Source organism: Gracilinanus agilis, chromosome X (genome assembly GCF_016433145.1).
Source record: "Gracilinanus agilis isolate LMUSP501 chromosome X, AgileGrace, whole genome shotgun sequence".
Taxonomy (NCBI): domain Eukaryota; kingdom Metazoa; phylum Chordata; class Mammalia; order Didelphimorphia; family Didelphidae; genus Gracilinanus; species Gracilinanus agilis.
Window position 1 is genome coordinate 63,732,936 of NC_058136.1, and position 20,239 is coordinate 63,753,174.

The following is a 20,239-nucleotide window of genomic DNA, read 5'->3' on the forward strand; positions in this document are numbered from 1 at the left end:
ACTTCGGAGAGACAAAGCACTTGACATATTGTCATCTCATTTGATTTCTACAATAACCTTACGAGTTTTATAACGCTGATATTTCTTCACCCCATTCCCATTTTGTAGATGAAGAAACTGAGGCTCTAAGAGGTTAAATGGCTTGCCCAAGTAATGGTAAAGCCAAGATCTGAACCCAAGTTTTCTCTCTCCAAGTCCAGTAAAATAGAACTTTAAACTATTCTTTATGTTTTGCCAAAGAGCTTAAAGATAGAAAGCAGCTAAATGGGCTAAAAGTCGTGCCTGAAGACATCGAGATGTGGACTTCAGGCAGAGAACTATTGCTAACCTGGCCAATCTACCAACAATACCCTCCAGCTCTTGACTCAGGGCATCCTCTCTAGCTGTCTTCCATGCCTGGAATGCTCCCCCTCCTCCACTCTGAAACTGACCTCCCTGGCTTCCTTTAAGTCCCAACTAAAGTCCCACCTCTTACAGTAAGTCTTCCCCAACCTCTCCATTCCAGTGCCCTCCAATGTATCCTGTATGGTGGCAGAGTGGGTAGGGTGCTGGGCCTAGAGTCAGGAAGACTCCTCTTCCTGAGTTCAAATCTGGCCTCAGACCCTAGCCATGTGACTCTGGTCAAGTCCCTTCCCCCTGTTTGCCTTAGTTTCCTCATCTGTCAAATGAGTAGGTGAGGGAAATGACAAACCACTTTAGTATCTTCGCCAAGAAAACCTCAAATGGGGTCACAAAGAGTTCGACACGACTGAAAAATGACTGAACCACTATCCTGTATAGAGCTTGCTTAGTATATATTAGTTTGCATGTTGTCTCTCCCATCGGATTGTAAGTTCCTTGAGGGCAGGGGCTGTCTTTTGCCTCTTCTTGTATCTCCAGCCCTTAGCACAGTGCTTGCCACATAGTAGGTATTTAATCAACGTTTACCGATTAATTTATACCATATTCATCATCGTCAAGGAATGTCCAGTCCATGGGGGATACATTTTCCAAGTATGTCTCATCTCCTGCCATCTTGGAATTTAACTAATGAGCCGATGTCACATGTGAGTTCAGGCCAGTCTCCAGGGACCCAAACTTCTAACCCCAAATCCCTATCCCGGCTCTCCAATGTCTATAAAGAGAACACATGTACCAACATTGCCTTCCATTCTCACGGGGCTCTGGAAAGTAAAGGCATCGATCAACTGGCATTTCCACAGTGTAAAGGCCAGCAAGTTTGCTGCCCCTGGTGACTGTCTCCTGAAAGGAAACCACCACCACACCACCACTACAACAAACCCCCACACACTACCTCGCCCCATATTCCTGTCTTCACCCAGCAAGATGCTATTATCCTCCAATGCCCCTGGAAACCCCACATAATCATACCAAATGTCCCTTCAATCTTGATGTCTCCTCTTTACACTTTATCCAACTCGCATTCGTGGCAACTCTCCAGAAGACACTATACAGAACAGGCAACCAAGAATCAAGAAGCCCTGGGTTCAAATTCTGCTTTCGACACTAACCAGCTGTGTAACCTGAGGAAAGTCACTTAACCACTATGCGTCTCCATTTTTTTATCAGTTAAACGGGGCTACTCATAAAGTTCTTATGACGATCGAATGCCTTAAGGTACAAAAAGCATTTTGACAACTTTAAGGCCCTGTCTGAATGTGTTATCATCATTATTATCTTCATGCTCCAGGCCCCACCCCCATCCACTGCTGGTTGCATCTTGACCCATATCCCCCCTGCAATAAGCCAGGAGAAGGAACTGACGTCCTCACTGCTCCCTGCTGCTCTTTCAGACTCTACGATAACTCGGCAATTTCTCCCCACCAAGGTTCGCCCTGCCTATGGTATCCCATCCGGATCCTGGTTGCCATCGTTGAACAGCCTCTAGTCCAGTCTCAGTCTTTTGTATCAGGGAGTTCGGAGTTCCTCCAACCCAATCCCTACCCTCCTCCCTGGGACTGGTGTCCTATCGAATTCGTTGGCTGCCAAAGTCAACCGGCTCCTGGACAACTCCCATGACCCACAATTTCCCCTGCCTCGACAAAGGAATGATTGTACCTTAGGGCTCACCCTCTCTGCCAACTGCCCCTCCCCTCTCAGGATAAATTCTAAAATTCCTCTCTCTGATCACAACCTCTTGTCCTTCCATCTTTCCCGTGGCCTAACCCTAGACTTCCTCCTCACCATGATATCTAGCTATTATCGTCTCCCTTCCTAGTCTCCCAGGCCATCGCCGCAGCTCTGGCCTTTTTACTTTCACTTCACAGTTTCTACCTTACAACTAACCAATTAAACTAGAAGTTGTCCTTCGCCCTGGCTTCTTACATCCCCTCATCCCACTGCCAGTTACACTTTGCCAGCCCTCGACCTTGGATCACCCTCTACCGCTTGCCTCATTCGCTCATGCTTCTAAGCTGCTGGATGGAATTGAAGTCATCCCACTGGCTGTCTGGAGCCATTTTGCAAACTCAGTTATCTGATTCCAGCTGGACTCTCACCGCTATACGGCACAGCTCTTATTCTCCCCTGATTTTTGATCTCATTCTCTTAGGGAGCTATTCCCAAACCTGTTGTCTCCTTTTGCCCCAATACCCGCCCCCCCCCCCCGAGCCTCAGAAGATGTTCCTACCACCCACATTACTGAGAAAATAAAGGCCATCAACTGTGAACCCCCTCAATTCCCCTACTCCATACTTGAAACCCTCCTCCTTATCTCCAACATCCTCTCCTTATTCTAGTCTCAGGAGAAGAAGCGCCAAGGCCAACCCTTTAAAATGTGCCCTCAAGCTGTGTGACCCTGGGCAAGTCACTTGACCCCCATTGCCCACCCTTACCAATCTTCCACCTATGAGACAATACACCGAAGTACAAGGGTTTAAAAAAAAAATGTACCCTCAAGCACTATCTCCTCCAGAAGCCTGGCCCATCGTTCCTTCTCTTTCTCCCTAGCCGTTGGCACTTTCCATGGAAACTACAAACAAGGCAGATAGCCTTCCATTGACCCTGCCAGCCCTTCCGAACTATTGTCTGCTCTTCCCTTTCTCAGCCAACCCCTCGCAAAGAATTGGCTCCCTTGACTTCCTCATCGCCCATTTCCCAATCCCTTGAGATATGGCTTCTGACCCTACCACTGCTCAATCCAAGGGCCTTTTTCTCAGTCCTCTTCGTCCTGGGCTTCTCTGCAGCTCTGGCTGCTGGGAGCAGTAGCAGTGCATAGGACAAAGAGTACTGGCCTTTGCAAGTCAGAAATACTTGGGCTCAAATCCCACCTTTGATGCTGACTAGATGTGTGGCCACAAACAAAGGCATTTACCACTCCTGGGCCTCTGTTTTCTCCTATAAGAGGCAGGGCTTAGAATACAGATGACCTCTAAGGTCACTTCTGACTCTGGATCTGGTGACTAGGCTAGTTGGGTCTCTGTAAGCCTCAGTTTTCTCATCTGCAAAAGAGGAACAATCCCATATGCAGTACTTACCTTGCATGGCTATCCCGAGGATCACATGAAATGTGGGCACGTTGAGAGTGCTTTGCAAACATCCAGCTACCCTTGAACTTCAGCTGCTCTCTCCTGATTCTCCTCCTGTTTATCTGCTCCTCCCCAGTCCCTTTCACTGCCTTAGCATCCACAGTTTGCCCCTTTGCTGCCTGCAGTGGCTCCTTCTCCACCTTGTGAGAATCAGCCTCCAGGGAAAAGTTCCTGCTTTTACAGGGTGGGCACAGGAGGAGGCTGCCTTTGAGCTGTTCACAGAACAGGGGCCTTGCAGTCCTGGATCTTTGTTATTTTTTAAAGCCCTAACAAAAGTATCAGTTCCATGGCAGAAGAACGGTAAGGGCTAGGCAGCCGGGGTCGAGTGACTTGCTCAGAGTCACACAACAAGGAAGTGTCTGAGGCCAAATTTGAATGTGGGACATCTCATCTCTCTATCCACTGAGCCACCTAGTTGCTCCCTGCTTTGACGGGATTTTTTGCTTAGCTCTGGATTGGCCTAGATCAGGCATTCTTTAACTTTGGTGTCATGAGATGATATTTGTAAAGGGTTTAGCACAGAGCCTGGCACATAGGAAGCACTTATTAATGCCTATTTTCTTTCCTTCCCTCTTTGGTAGTCTGGCACAGTCTATCAACTCCTTTACATGATGTTGGCATTTCACTTGGACATTAGTGGAAATAAAGATGTAATTTGTTCCCATCCAAGTTCACAGACTACCCCGTGATCTATCCATAAGCGTGTTGGGAGTTTGTGAACTTCAGGTTAAGAAGCCCAGACCTGGATGGTCCCTCCCAACTCTCAGATTTTTGCTTAAGTAGGAATCAAGGGACATCCCAACTCTAACTGTAAGAAAATCGTTTCCTTGTCTACCTTCTTCAATTTATCTCATCTGTTCAGTAAGACCCAAACACTTATCCTCTTTCTTCCAGATCATGATTGTGGCAAAGACTTAAAAAAAATGAGAACTCTCAAGATCTGAAAAGAGATTGCAGTTCCCCTTCCTCAGTAACCTTCTCAGGAGCTACTGTCCTATTCCTCTTTTCACTGCTCACTGTGAGCTTTCTACCTATTGCTTCTATTTCCTCACCACTCAGTTATTCTTTACTCCCTTAGAATCTGGTTTCCATCCTCACCACACTAACCCGACTACACGGCTAAGGGTGATAACCCTCATAGCCTGATGATTTCACCTTCCTAACACAAAAACCTTCAATGGCTCCTCCATCACTGATGAAATAAAATCTCAAATCCAGTCTCCTTAACATGGCCTTCAAAGTACCTTCCCAATTGGGCCCCACCCTATCTCTCGAACTTTAGCTCCTGCTATTCCCCAGCCACAAGTGCTCGTCCTGGGGTATGTGAACTCTGATGGTGGTGGTGGTTGTTTTACGGTTTTGTAACATTGGTCTCCTTTATAATCCCATGTCTTTTATTTTATGGATTTAAAAACAGTCTTCAGAGAAGGGATTAATAAGCTGGTCCATCACACACACACACACAAAGGCTTAAGAACCTCTCACCTATGCAAGCCCTCTACTTCGGCCAAACTATTCTAGCCATTGCTATGAAGAAAGGCTACGGCCTTTGCTTATTATTTTTTTTTAAAAAACACTAACTTTCTGTCTTAGTAACGACTCTAAGACCGAAAGGCAAGGGCCGAACAAGCAGGGTTAAATGATTTGCCCAGTGTCACACAGGCAGGAAGTATCTGAGGTCAGATGGCCTTTCTTTATAGCATCATCCTTGCTTGGGGAATGCCCTCCTGTGCCTCCTTGATTTTTCTACTTCTGCTTCTCCTGTAAGGGCCCCCCAAAATCTTTTCTCTTCTGTGAATTCTTCCCCAACTACCTCAGCCCTCAGTGATGAATCATTTCTTTGAACTATTAGGGTACTGATTATCTGTATAATTCATTTAACATGCTACCATGTATTGAGATATATGTATTTGTGTGAATGTGTGCATGTGCGTGCATGTGCGTGCGTGTGCGTGTGCGTTTGCGTGTGCGTGTGTGTGTGTGTGTGTGTGTGTGTGTGTGTGTGTGTAGGGTCTTATCACCCCCAACAGACTTTAAGAACCTCTAAGACCAGTGGAAATGTGCATTGGCTATGGGGGGAGGGGGGGGAGGCCGGGGGGTGAAGGGGAAAGTAAGAGCATGAATCATGTAACCATGTTAACTTTTCTAAAAAATAAATATTTAAACCACTAAAAAAAAAAGAACCTCTAAGGCAAGCCCATTTTTTAGCACCTGCACCCCCCAGGGCCTAGCACAGTACCTTATTCATGGCAGCAGGTACTCAATCAAAGTTTGCTGAAGGCTACGATGATGGCTGAAGAATAGAAAAGTGTTCATGTGACACCAGGCTAGGCTATAGAGATCTAGGCGTGATCTGTGTTAAAGGTGATAGCTGAAAACCAAGTTCCTACTTTTGATGCCAGCTGAGTACCCTGGCAAATAGGCAAGTAGGTTTTTCATGTCCTAAAAGACTGTGTTAGTCAGGGCAGCTAGGTGGCTCAGTGAATAGAAAGTCAGTCCTAGAGAGAGGAAGTCTTGGGTTCGAATCTGCGCTCAGATACTTCAGATAGTTAGGTGACCTGAGATAAGTTACTTAGCTTTAACTGCCTAGCCCTTGCCACCTTGGAAACAATAGTTAGAATAAATTTTAAGACAGAAGGTAAGGGTTAAAAAAATTCTATTAGTCAATTCAGTTAAGATTCATTTTATAGGAGGTAGCCAGGTGGCTCAGTGGATAGAGAGCCAGATCTGGAGTCGGGAGGATCTGGGTTCAAATCTGGCATTGGATACTTTCTGGCTGGGTGATTCTGGACAATGGAAAAGTCATTTAATCCCAATTGCCTAGCCCAGTGATGGGCCAACTTTTTTTTTTTTTTTTTTGGTTTTTTGGTTTTTTTAACCCTTAACTTCTGTATATTGGCTCATAGGTGGAAGAGTGGTAAGGGTGGGCAATGGGGGTCAAGTGACTTGCCCAGGGTCACCCAGCTGGGAAGTGTCTGAGGCCGGATTTGAACCCAGGACCTCCCGTCTCTAGGCCTGACTCTCAATCCAACTGAGCTACCCAGCTGCCCCGATGGGCTAACTTTTAAAAAAGGGGGCCAAAGGAAAGGAAATGCTCCTCTGTCAGTCTGTTTCTAAGGCGACTCTTTCCAAGTTTCATTGTATTGTATCCTACTCGTTGTATTCGTCAGATTAGGAAGAATGTCGCTGGGCCTGATAGAACATTTCAGGGGGCCACATCTGGCCCACGGGCCGGAGTTTGCCCATCACTGGCCCAGCTCTTACCACCTTGGATCTGATTCTAAGACAGAAGGTATGGGCTTTAAAAAAAAGACTGTATTAGACAGTCCAATTAACATTCATTTTATAATGTGTATGAAAATACAGCTACCTCTTTGGAGAGCTGCCTTGGCTCCATCAGAGCACTGGCATCTCTCATGCCTTCTCTGCTGACACCCTAACCCTCTCCCAATGCTCTGATCATTTTCCTGGTGGAAAGCCACATCAAGGTCAGTGGGGGCTACATACCTTGGTAATAGAGAGCCCTCAGGAAAGAATGGCGATCGTTCCCCTGAAACAAAGCCTTTTCAATTTCCATCTCTCGCCGGCTCAGTTGTTTACTCCCTGCAAACCTCTGTGGCAAGGCCAGAATGCGTTGATGTTCTGAGATCTTCTCTTCAATGTTTCGAAGACGGTCCCGTGTGGCTTCAGGGGCTGCTCCCAGCCCTGAACCCTAAAACCAGAGAAAGGAGATTACAGACGATGAAGCAAGAGAGCACACGCCGGCAAGTCACGACGTGATACCTAAGAATGAAGTAGCATAGCAGAAGTAGTAAAAGGAATTTTATCCAAGCTAATTATGGAGTTCCTTTATTTTCCTTGTTACCAATGACTCTGGCCTAGAAATTCATGAAGACTCAGCCTTAAGGACGTGTCTCTTAAAGGCTCAAAAATGTGAAGATTCTAAATGTCAAATGGAAAAGTCTTTCTCTCCTTAATCTCTGGAAAATTGTGCCTCTTCAAAAAGTAAAGTGTAGATAACAGGCCTTGGTAACTGCATTTGAATCCTCTCCTTTCAGTTCTGTTACAGACGTGGAAATGCCTATTTTATTTAGTGTTCATTGAGTTCAAAATAAAAATCAATTTAGAAAAATGTCGTCCACTGACCCTCTCGGAGGAAGCACGGTTTTTCCACAGTACGATCTCTCTGTCGTTAAGCCCCAAGTCCCTCAGAGACGAGATTTCCTGGTCACTCTTCTGTAGCGCCTGAAACTGGGACAAGCTCAAAGCCCCAGCTGCCTCCTCGCCAAAGGGCTTGTACACTGCAGCGGGGGCAAAGCATTGCTTCTTGGATACGCACCTGCCGAACAACAGACGAGGGTTAGGATTTATTTTAGTACAAAGAAACAGGGTGCTGGTATGGTGTGATGTGAACAGGAGCAACCACTCCAGCGCCGTCTCCTCACCTATTTCTAGGCTTCGCCTCCCTCCAGTGTAGTGGGATGAGCCCCCAGGTATCACCAGCTCGCACAGAGCTAATGAACACTCGAGAGGGTTCTATTCAGGAACACCTGGGGTCTTGGCCACAGCTCTCCCACCTTCCTTGCAAAATGAATACTTACTCCTCCACAGAAACGGAAGTATCGAGCTGATGGTGAAGGAGGCTCCTTAGCTGCCTCTCTCCTTCTGTTTCCAAGTCCTCCAGAATAAGGTCATCACTGGAAAGGCTGCTATTTATCCTGGAGTGGAAAGAACAAAATAATACAGAAAGGAAATGAGGCAGCGAATCTCGGCCTTCTTCTTCAATCTCTTCCTTTTCTTTTTATTAACACCTTTATCTTCTATCTTAGAATCAATCCTGGGTATTGGTTCCAAGGCAGAAGAGTGGTAAGGGTGGGCAATGGGAGTTAAGGGACTTGCCCAGGGTCACCCAGCTGGGAAGTGTCTGAGGCCAGATTGGAACCCAGGACCTTCCATCTCTAGGCCTGACTCTCAATCCACTGAGCCACCCAGCCACCCCCCCCCCCACACACACACACTTTTTTTAAACCCTTACCTTTTGTCTTAGAATCAGTACTGAGTATTGGTTCCAAGGCAGAAGAGTGATAAAGATTGGGCAATTGGGGTTAAGTGACTTACCCAGGGTCACCTAGCTTGGAAGTATCTGAGGCCAGATTTGGACCCAGGACCTCCTGTCTCCAGGCTTCGCTCTTGATCCACTGAGCCACCCAGCTGTCTCAAATCTCTTGCTTTGGCCTATTTGGTCCAAAAGTGGATCGACTGGAGAAGGAAATGGCAAACCACTCCAATAGCCTTGCCAAAAAAAACCCATGGATAACTATGATTCATGGGGACACGACTGAACGACACGTGGTCTTAGACCCTTTCCTATCCATTTATCAGATGAGATGGGCACATTCGGGGTGGTGTAACTGTAGACAACTCACTGCCTGTAATCAATCCTTCCAGCACGGCAGAATTAGCAAGTTGCCTAAAGCATGGCCCGTCCTCAATGCCAAGCTCCAAGGAATCTACAGCCTAGGTTGGGGAGATAGGACTTATACAGAATAAGAGAATTAACTCCATAGGACAGCATAGGCATTATATGAAATCAGAGGCAGGAGATAACACTTTGGGTTGAGGCTATCAGGGAAGACTTCCCAGAGGAGGTGAATTTTGATATGATGGCAATAATCAGAGATGAAGGATAAGGCATGCTCTGCAGGGAGAATAACATCATAAAAGGCAAAGAAGTGGAAATGTTCATGCAACGTTTGGAACAAGCTGATCGGTCTGGGCAGAGTCTCTGTATAACAAGAGCTGTAGGTGATAAGGTCGAAGAGCTTGGCCGTTGACAGATTTTAGAGGGCATCGTAGGCCAGACTAAGAAGTTTGGACTTCTTCACTCGCTGGTGCTAAAAACACTAGAAAACAAGGTCAGCATCTTTCCGATAAGATAAAGGACAAAGCAAGGGCATCCGCTATGACCAGTGCTATTTGACACGGCGCTAGAAATGCTAGCTATAGCAACAGGACGTGAAAAGGAAACTGAGGGACTAAGCAGAGACAGCAAGCAAAAACATTTCACAGTTGATACAACAGTTTACTTGGAGAATCCTAGAGTCGACTGAACAAATTAACTGAAACGATACCGTTGGCAAAAATGCTGGATGTAAAATAAATTCATATCAATGTTTCTGAATATTATCAATAAAACTAGCAGGAAAAGAGAGGAAGAGAAATTCCATTTAAAATAACTACCGGATGCTGAAATACTTGGGAGTCTACCTGCCAAAACACACAAAGGAATTATATGAATAAAAAAACCAAATCACTCTTTACATCAATATGGAACTAAATGATTGGAGAAATATTATTGCTCATAGGAAGGCTGAGCTGATATAATAAAAATAACAATATTACCTAAATGAATTTACTTATTTGGTGCCACAACAAGTAAATGACCAAAGTATTACTTTATTAGATCTAGAAAAGATAATGAAATTCACCTAGAGGAACAAAAGGACAAGAATCTAAGGGAAATTAATTTTTAAAAAATGGGAAGAAAGGTGCCCTAGCAGTAGTGGGTATCAAACTATGCTGCAAAGTAGCAATCAAAATTATTTGGTACTGGTTTAAAAAAAATAGAGAGGCTGACCCATAGAACATATTAGGCATACAACATACAGAAGTAAATGAACAAAGTAGCCTAGTGTTCAGTAAACCCAAAGACTTGCCCCATTGGGATAAAAACTCACTCTTTAGCAAAAACTGCTGGGGAAATGCAAAGAAGTCTGTTAGAAACAAGTATAGACCAACTTTTTATGCCCTGTACCCAAGATAAGCTCTGAATGGATATATGAATTAAGGAATAAAGAGTGACATTATAAACAAATTAGAGGAGCAAGGAAGAAATTACCTCTCAGAGAGGAAAGCAGAGAGAAACAGTTCATGACCAATCAAGGGACAGAAGAAAAAAATGCAAAAAGTCGATTTCTTAAAAATTTGGCACAAACAAAACCAATGCAGCTAAAATGAGTAGGAAAGGAGGTAGCTAGGGAGGAGGAGAATCTTTGCAGAAAGTATCTCTGAAAAATATCTCATTTTTGAGATATTTACAACAAATAAAAGGGCCATTCCCTGTTCGATAAATGTTCAAAAGATGTAAGTGGGCAGTTCTCAGAGGAAGAAATCCATGTTATCAGTAGCCATATAAAAATGCTCCACATCATTAATAATTAGGAAAATGCAAGTTAAAGCAACTCTGAGGTTCTACATGCATCCATCAGATTGGCAAAGTGGCATTAAGAGAAAAAATGTCAATGTTGAAGAGGACATGGGAAAGTAAGTATATGGATTAAGATGCAAACTGGTATGGCCATTCTGGAGAGCAATTTGGAATGAAGCTCCCAAAGTTGCTAAACTGTATATGCCCCTCTTTGATTCAGTGACACCACTAGTAGGCCCATGCCCCAGAGAGAACAACAAAAGAGGAAAAGCATAGCTCTTTTTTGTAGTGATAAAGAAATGGAAATTTAGCTCATTAACTGGAAAATTTTTAATAAATTGAACACAAGGAGAATGGCCAGCCACAATTCCAAAAGACCAATGCTGAAAAGTTGGTCTATCTTGACTATGGATCTCTGTTACAAGGGTTTTATTTTTATTCTTTTTTCCAGTGTGGGGAAGGAAGGTAGACAAATTGGAAAAAAATTTTTTTAAGTTTCAACTTTATCTAGAAATAACAATAGCTAACATTTACACAATACTATAACGTATAAATATATGAATATGATAATTGTATGATATTATGAAATGTTTTACATACATTATTTCATTTTTCAACTCAGTTAACATTCTGGCAGTGCCTGCTTGGCAAAAGAGGCATGGAGACACAAGAGGAAATTTGAGGTAGGCAAAGTGTTATGGGGACCATTCTGGCTAGAAGGGAGAATGAGTAAGGGAGAGTAATGGGGAATCAGATGGGAAAGAGAGTGTAGATGCCAAACCAAAAAGGACCATAAAGGCCAAAGAGAAGAGCAGAGTTGGCATTTGATCTTAACGGCAAAAGAGCTTAAAGCAGCAATTTATGTAGTCAGATTATTTGATTTATATATAAATAAATATAGTCAAATAAATGTAGTCAAATCTGTACTTTAGGCATCCCAAATTGTCAACTCTTTGGAAGGGACTGAATATTGGAGAAACCAGAATCGAAGAAAGAGAGATAGGAGGCTCTTTTGATTGTTAGGTCTAGAAGGAATTAGGGTCTTAAGTAAAGAAGGCATAGAAACAGAGAGAAGGAATGAGGAGCAAGCTATGTCATGGAAGCAAAAATAACAAGAGTTGGCAACTGACTGGCTCTGGGGAGTGAGCGTGAGTGAGGAACCAAGGATAACTTCAAGAATGAGAGCCTGGTTGACCAGAAGGAAGGGTGGTGGTACCTTTGATGGTGTTACGAATAATATTGATATAGATAGATATATTCAAAAGTATTAATAGTTTATTTAAAGGCATATTGGTAATTAAGAAGGCCACGTGCCTGCTAAGATCTAATTCAAATCACCCGCCATTACTTGCTGCCCACCTGGCTGCTTCCTATGAAAAAAAACGTCCCAATAAAGTTCTCTCTATTTAAGCTTCGCTTTATGTTGGCTCACGTCACCACGTAAGAAGGAAGCCCGTTGAATAATGGGAAATGTAGTTTTCAAGTCCCCTAAATGTCCACAGGAAGTTTATATCATGGATCTTGATATTAAGACTCAATGAACCCCAAAGAACCCCAAATTCCAATAACACATTGGAAATAGACAAGTCAGTTGATTCTTATGCAACTGTGAGATAGGTAATAGAGGTATTGCGGTCCTTATTTTTTATTGTTGCCCTTTAGTCGTTTCAGGCCTATCCAACTCTCTGGGGCCCCATTTGGAGTTTTCTTGGTAAAGATACTGGAGTGGGTTGCCATCTTTTCCAACTCATTTTACAGATGAGAAAACTAAAGCAAAAGCGTTATGTGATTTGCCCAGAGTCACATGCCCAATAAGTGTCTGAGGCCAAATTTGAACCTTTGAAGATGAGAGGCATCAAAAACTCTCCTCCTCTGGTGAACTCATCAGTTCCTATGAGTTCAATAACAATATCTATGCAGATGACTCCTAGATCCATCGATCCAGTCCTAACCTCTCTTCTGAGTTCCAGCCCTGTAGGAGAGATAGGCCTATTGGACATCTCCAAATGGATGGTCCACAGACACCTCAAGTTCATCATATCCTAGGCAGTTAGGCACAGTGGATAATCAGGAGCTAGACTTAGGAGTTCAGAAGATCTGAGTTCAAATCTTGCCTCAGCCACATACCACCTGTTCAACTCTGGGAAATTCACTTTATCTCTCTCAGCCTCAATTGTCTCATCTCCAAGTTGGAGATAATAACAGTACTTGCCCCACAGGGTTGTTGTGAAGATCAAAATGAGATAACATACCTGAGTGATTTGCAATCCTTACAGTACTATGGAAATATTAGTTATTATTATTATTAACACCAAAACAGAACTCACAACCTCCCCCCTCACCCCAAGTCCCGTCTCTAAATTTCCCCATTTGTGCTGAGAATATCACCATCATTCTAGTTATCCAGGTCTGGAGTCTCGAAGACCACCTTTGACTCACCCCTTTCCCTAACCTCTCCCCAGCTAACACCTGTCATTTCGACATCCACTCCATTGGGGGGGGTGCCCATTATCCTCTCCTCTCCAATCACATGGTCATCACCCTAGTTGGGATTCTTATCACCTCTCCCCTGAACTACTGCAAAGGCCTCCTAATTGGGCATCCAGTTCATCTAACCCCTCTCCGTTAAGGAGGATAATTTGTGTAACATAGGTTTCAATTGCTCATTAAATATTTGATAGAATTTACTTGTAAATTTATAGAGGAATTTCAGTGCTGTAATCTCATTTGTTTCAATCCTTTAAACTCTGTAAAGAAAGTTCTAATCTTATCCTCACTTTACAGAAGAGGAAAAGGAAGGCACAAAACAGAGAAGTGTCTTGCTCAGGGACACCAAGGATCTGAGGGAAGATTCAAACTATCACTTCCTGACTCCAAGGTCAGCTCACTGTCCACTCTAGGGGTTGGAAAACCATCTGGTATTGGTTAAAAATAAAAATAAATCAATAAATACAAATTATAAAATAAATAAGAAAGAAGTAGGTAACTGAAAAGACTAGACAAGAATGAATTAAGCAACAGAACCCAAGACCAGAAAAAATAAATTACTTAGGGAAGAACTCTCTATTTAATAAAAACTATGGGGGAAACTGGAAAGTATCTAGCAGAAAATTAGGTTTAGACTAATACTTTATGTCATATTTCACAATAAATTAAAAATAGGTACTCGACCTTAATATTAAAGGTCATACCATAAAAAAAAAATTAGAAGAGCAGGTCATTTACTTTTCACAGCTACAGGTAGGAGATTTTTTTTAAACCCTTGCCTTCTGCCTTAGAATCAATACTGTAGATTGGTTCCAAGGCAGAAGAGTGGTAAGGGCTAGGCAATGGGGGTGAAGTGACTTGCCTAGGGTCACACAGCTAGAAAGTATCTGAGGTCACATTTGAACCCAGGATCTCCTGTCTCCAAACCTGGATGACAAAAGACAGCAATAATCAGTGTTGGAGGAGCTGTAGGAAGACTGGCACCCTAGTGCATTGTTAGTGGAGCTGCGAAGCAATACAACCATTTTGGAAAGCAATTTGGAAATATGTAAATGAAGTGATTAAAATGTCTGTATCTTTTGACCCAGAGATCCCATTACTAGGCATATATCCCAAGGACACCATGGACAAGAAGAAAGTTCCCACACCTACCAAAATATTTACACTACCACTTTTGTGAGAGCAAAGATTTAAAAACAAAGTAGATGCCTACAACTGGGGAACAGCTAAACTGTAGTACATGAATGTCATGAGTAGTACTATGCTATAAGAAATAGATAATATGATGAATACAGAGAAGATGGAAAGATTTACATGAACTGAGGTAGAATGAAGTAAGTGAAACCAAGGAAACAGACAAAATGATTACAACGATGTAAATGGAAAGAACCACCAAAAAAAAAAAAAAATCAAAAGCGAATGTTGGGGCAGCTAGGTGGCTCAGTGGACAGGAGAGATGGGAGGTCCTGGGTTCAAATGTGGCCTCAGACATTTCCTAGATGTGTGATTGTGGGCAAGTCACTTAACTTTAATTGCCTAACCCTTATGATTTGTTTTTCTGCCTTGGAATTGATACTTGGTATCAATTCTAAGACAAAAGGTAAGAATTTTTTTTTAAAAGCAAATATTGTAAAATGACAAAGAACAAGCTTAAGAGAAGAACTATAAGGCACTCCCGCCCTGCTCCTTTGCACAGGTGGGAGGTCCATGGAGGGGAAATATTGCACAAACATTCAGACTTTTTTCACTCGTTGATCAGTTTTGCTGATTTTTTCTCTTCTTTTTTATTTTTCTTTTAAAACTAGAATAAGAGAACCTACTTCACAGGGTTGTTATGAGGATCAAATGAGATAACATCTGTAAAGCACTTAGCCCGGTGTTTAGGACAGAGTAAGCTTATATAAATGTTAGCTCTAATTAAATATGGCATGTTCTTGTCAAAAAAATTATTATTTATCATATGGCATGGCTCTCTGAGAGGGGTAAGAAGTACTAGCGGAAATTCTAGTGATGCAAAAAAGATATTAAAAAAATTTATAATTTAAAAAAGAATTTCATTCTATCTCTGGAGCAGTTTTGCTTTCCCCGCCTTTCCTCTTTGGTTTGTTCAATTTCCCTTTTTGCTATCGGGTTGTTGACAATGTCTTTCCTGATTTACTCATTTGGAGTTTCATATTTTTATAAGTAATCATCTATTTCCTTTCAACTATGTTTTGTGGGCATATATGCAATAGCTTTTCAACAAGTGTCCCCATCTTCAGTCTTCCCCTTCTCTAATTCACGCTACACAGCTGTCAGATTATTCTTCCTAATGCACAGCTTTGATAATGGTATGATGCTGCTCAAAAACATCTATGGTATTAAATTCAAATTCCCTAACCTGGCATTAAAGGCCCTCCATGCTCTAGCTTCAGCCCCCCTTTCCAGCCTAACCTCCATTTATTCTCTAGATCAGTGATTCCCAAAGTGGGCGCCACTGCCCCCTGCTGGGTGCTGCAGCAATTCAGGGAGGTGGTGGTGGCCACAGGCGCATTGATCTTTCCTGTTAATTGCTATTAGAATTAAAAAAATAATAATAATTTCCAGGGGGCTGAGTAATATTTTTTCTGGAAAGGGGGCAGCAGGCCAAAAAAGTTTGGGAACCCCTGCCTAGATCTTTGGGCCTTCCAGGATATGGGTAGTGCTTTCCAATCTCCTTATCTTTGGCTGTCCGGTCCCCTCTACCACCACTGAGCATCTCTCTCCTTTACCTGCTGAAATGGGACCTAATCTGTAAAGGTCCAGCTCAACTGTGATTTAACCCCTTACCTTCTGTCTTAGAATTGATACTAAGTATTGGTTCCAAAGGCAGAAGAGAACAGTAAGGGCTAGGCAGCCAGGATCAAGTGGCTTACCGAGGGTTGCAGAGCTAGGTCTAAGGACACATCTAAACCCAGGACCTCCTATCTCCAGACCTGGCTTTCAACCCACTAAGCCGCCCAGCTGCTCACAGACTGTGAACACTTAAAAAAACAACCCTTACCTTCTGTCTTAGAATGGATGCTAAGTATGGGAGGAGTGGTAACGGACTAGGTACTGGGGTTTAGTGACTTGCCAAGGTCGCAGAGCTAGAAAGTGTCTAAGGTCACATTTGAACCCAGGACTTCCTGCCTCCATTCCTGGCTGTCAATCCATTGAACTGCCTAGCTGCCCATAGATCATGAACACTTAAAAAAAAAAAAGACCCTTACCTTCTGTCTTAGAATTGTTATTAAGAAATTGGTTCCAAGGCAGAAGAGCAGTAAGGGCTGGGCAATCAGAGTCAAGTGGCTTGTACAGCATCACACAGCTGGGAAGTGTCTAAGGTCACATTTGAACCCAGGACCTCCTGTCTCCACACCTGGCTCTCAATCCACTGAGCTCATAGATCATGAACATGGTTTTTTTTTTTTTTTTTTTTTGGGTTTGGTTTGGTTTTTTTAAATCCTCACCTTCCATCTTGAAGTCAATACTGTGTATTGGTTCCAAGGCAGAAGAGTGGTAAGGGCTAGGCAATGGGGGTCAAGTGACTTGCCCAGGGTCACACAGCTGGGAAGTGTCTGAGGCCAGATTTGAACCCAGGATCTCCCGTCTCTAGGCCTGGCTCTCAATCCACTGAGCCATCCAGCTGCCCCCCCCCCCTTTTTTTTAAAGAACCATACCTTCTGTCTCAGTATTGATAGTAAGTATTGGTTCCAAGGCAGAAGAGCAGTAAGGGCTAGGCAATGGGGGGCAAAGTGACTTGTCCCGGGTTACAGAGCAAGGAAGTATCTAAGGCCAGATTTGAACCCAAGACTTCCTCTCTCTAACCCTGGCTCTCAATCCACTGAGACACCTAGCTGCCCATAGATCAGGAACACTTTTTTTTTTTTTTAAAGACCCTGACCTTCTATCTTAGAACTGATATTAAGTATTGGTTCCAAAGCAGAAGAGCAGTAAGAGCTAGGCTGGTGATGGCAAACCTATGACACATGTGTCAGCACTGACAGGCGTGGCCATTTTCAATGGCACGGCAGCCGCATACAGAGAAGTGTGGGGCTGCACGCCGAGGCTGAAACATTTGCTGTAGTGTAGTGTAGACACTCTGTGCACTATAGATGACAATTCTACCTCTATTCATTTACTTATTTTGGTTTATTAAATACAGTTAGATATTACAATTATACATTTTTGCTAAACTATAAATATCACAAAATTAAGGTGTTTTTTTCCTCAAAGTGACGCACCACCCCAGTTATGCTCTGTTTTTTTTTGGCAGATTTTGACACACCGAGCTCAAAAGGTTGCCCATCACTGAGCTAGGCAATTGGGGTTAAATGGCTTGCTCGGGGTCACAGAGCTAGGTCAAATTTGAACCCAAGATCTCCTGTCTCCAGACCTGGCTCTCTGTCCACTGAGCCACCCAGCTGCCCCTATTTCACAAACACTTTTCCTGATCCCTTAAAGCAAAGGCGATCTCTCCTTCCATAAAACCTGTCCTGTGACACTTGCCATATTCTTCGGTCTAATTAATAGTTATTTGTAGGGGTCTAGATAGTCCCTTCTCTTAACCCCTTGAGGGGAAGAACTATGTCTTATTCCTCTCCTCTCCGGATCTCTACCATACTCCCTCTGCCCTCCCCCATCCCTAGGGGCTAGTCTAGAGCCTGATATCTGATGGATATTTTCATTCAATATCTATACTTATCTATCTATCCACATACTCAATAGCTATAAAAATAGTTCTTAAGGAACAGAATATTATAGATCTACTTCCCAGGGAAGGCTGAATGCAGCCCTTTAAAAGGCACGGCAATTGGGAAAAGATCTATGTAACAAGAAGAATTAATAAAAGCTTCTGACCCAAAGTATGCCCTAGATTGGCATAAGGTCAAGTAAGACACAGACTTCACTAAATAAATGGCTAAAGGAGAGATCTAGAAAAGACAACCAGTAATTCGTTGCACAGAAATGCTGCCCAGGTTTGCCGACAATATAAGAAAGACATGCTGATTGCTTATCAAAATCATAAAAAAGCCACGCATTTCTTCAACAAGCAGTTATCAGGACACTGGTGTGCACAAGACATTCAAGCAAACATTGCTGGGAGCACTGTCAAATTGGTGCAGTCTTCTCGGAGAACATTCTGGCAAACTGGAAGGAGAGCTGGAACATCTGACTAATTCCCCTTTAAGGGCTATCCTCCAAAGAAAATCGTTAAAAAAACAAATGTAGGGAGCCGTCTACAGCAGTGCTAGCTATACAAACACGCCACGCTAGGAGAATGGTCAAGAAAATTCTGCTATAAGCATGAGAAGGGGCTCTGAGGCTGTGAAAAAGAAAATCAGTAGACCATGAAAATGCATAAAGATCTATGTGCAGAATAGTGGTAAAGAGAAAAAAGATATACTATTCCACTGAGGACACTGATCACAATCACATTACAGGCATGTTAAGGTCAGAAGAGAATTTGGAAAGAGAGAAGAGTTTGATGAGGATGGAGATCTTGCTCAAATTCATTTGTTTTTTAAACAAACACAACAAAATCGTGGAGAGCCTAGGAAAAATATTCTCCACAAGCAAGTAAAATTACCAAAGCTTTCTAGAGCTAGCATTACATTTGAAAAACGGCCAATAACCCCTTAATGAAAGCCTTTGTTTTTAATTTTTTGTGTAACATGTCAATTTCCTTTTTTTAAAATGGGATTTTACTTTAAAGGATTTTGGGTTCCCAAAGTAGCCACATAGACCATATTAATTTAATTTCCTTTGAGAACCCTTGAGTGGAAATTTCTCGAGATAACACTTTCACTCCCAGGCACACAAAAGGATAGAAAGGTCCACTCCCATCGCTGAGAAGGATGCAATTTCTCTGACCAGAATCTCCAATTATTCCCAGTCTCCCTATGTTTCCCTCCTCTTATGCCCCTGCCCCTTTGGTGTCCTGCCAGGCCATCACTGAAACTTTGGCTCTACTTGATCCCACCTTTATGGTGAAATCCCTCACCCACCTGTCCTATTGCCCCTCATACTTTGCTGAACCCCTGCCTTGGATTGTTCCTACCCAGCATCCACCTCTTCTGAGATCCCTTCTAGTTCTATATCTTTGATCCTATGTATGATCCTGGGGGAGTCACTTCTTTTCCTGGTGCCTCAGTTTCCTCCTTTGTAAAATAAGGGGATCGGGAGAGAGAAATCTGTAATCCTTTGGCAGCCTCCTAGCACTATTGTTGGCACATGGCAAACAATTAAATCCTTGTTCATGATTGGTAAGAAATTTATTAAGCACTTAGGACACACCAAACACTGTGTAGACATGCTCACGGTTGGTGATACCAAACAAAAGGCAGTCTTTCCATGTTTTTTTTTTTTTGGCTTTCTTTGTACCCCTAAAGCTCAGCACGGTGCTTGACACATAGTAGGAACCTAAAAAAGGCTCGTTGCCAGACTGATTCAGAGGGATGTTGAAAAACAGTCAGAGGGAAAACTGCAAACCTATGAACAATCTTAGATGAAAGAATGCTAATAACAAGCGAAATGCAAATCAAAACAACCCAGAGGATTCCCAGCAAATTGGAAATGACAAAAGACTGGAAGAGTCAAAAGTCAGAGGGGTTGTGGAAAGAGAGGTACCCTAATGCACCGTCAGTGGAGCTGGGGATGAATGTAACCATTCTGAAAAGCAAGGTGGAATTCTGCAAATCAAGTAACTAAAATGCCCCTCTCCCCTTTGCCCCAAAGACATTTATCCCCAAGGCGGTCACTGACAAAAAGGAAGGGCTCCATCTACACCAAAACACGTAGACCAGCGCTGTTTGTGATAGCAGGGAACAAAGTGAATATCATCGATTGAGGAAGGAGGGCTAAACAAATTGTGATACATGAATGTAATGGAATATTACTGTGCTGTTCGAAAGAAGGAAAGGAAGGAAGGAAGGAAGGAAAGAAGGAAGGAAGGAAGGAAGGAAGGAAGGAAGGAAGGAAGGAAGGAAGGAAGGAAGGAAGGAAGGAAGGAAGAGAG

General features: G+C 43.0%; 1 protein-coding gene across 1 annotated transcript in view; it reads right to left on the reverse strand.

Annotated features, from left to right (window-relative positions):
* The window catches only part of RBM41 (RNA binding motif protein 41), a 55,334-nt gene that overhangs the window by 19,392 nt on the left and 15,703 nt on the right, over window positions 1-20,239 (reverse strand). The window contains exons 2-5 of the mRNA XM_044682879.1: window positions 8,923-9,044; window positions 8,129-8,245; window positions 7,674-7,866; window positions 7,035-7,239 (exon numbers count right to left, since the gene is read on the reverse strand). Of these exons, the coding sequence (XP_044538814.1) occupies window positions 7,035-7,239; window positions 7,674-7,866; window positions 8,129-8,245; window positions 8,923-9,044 (637 nt within the window). The remainder of the gene's footprint in view (window positions 1-7,034; window positions 7,240-7,673; window positions 7,867-8,128; window positions 8,246-8,922; window positions 9,045-20,239) is intronic.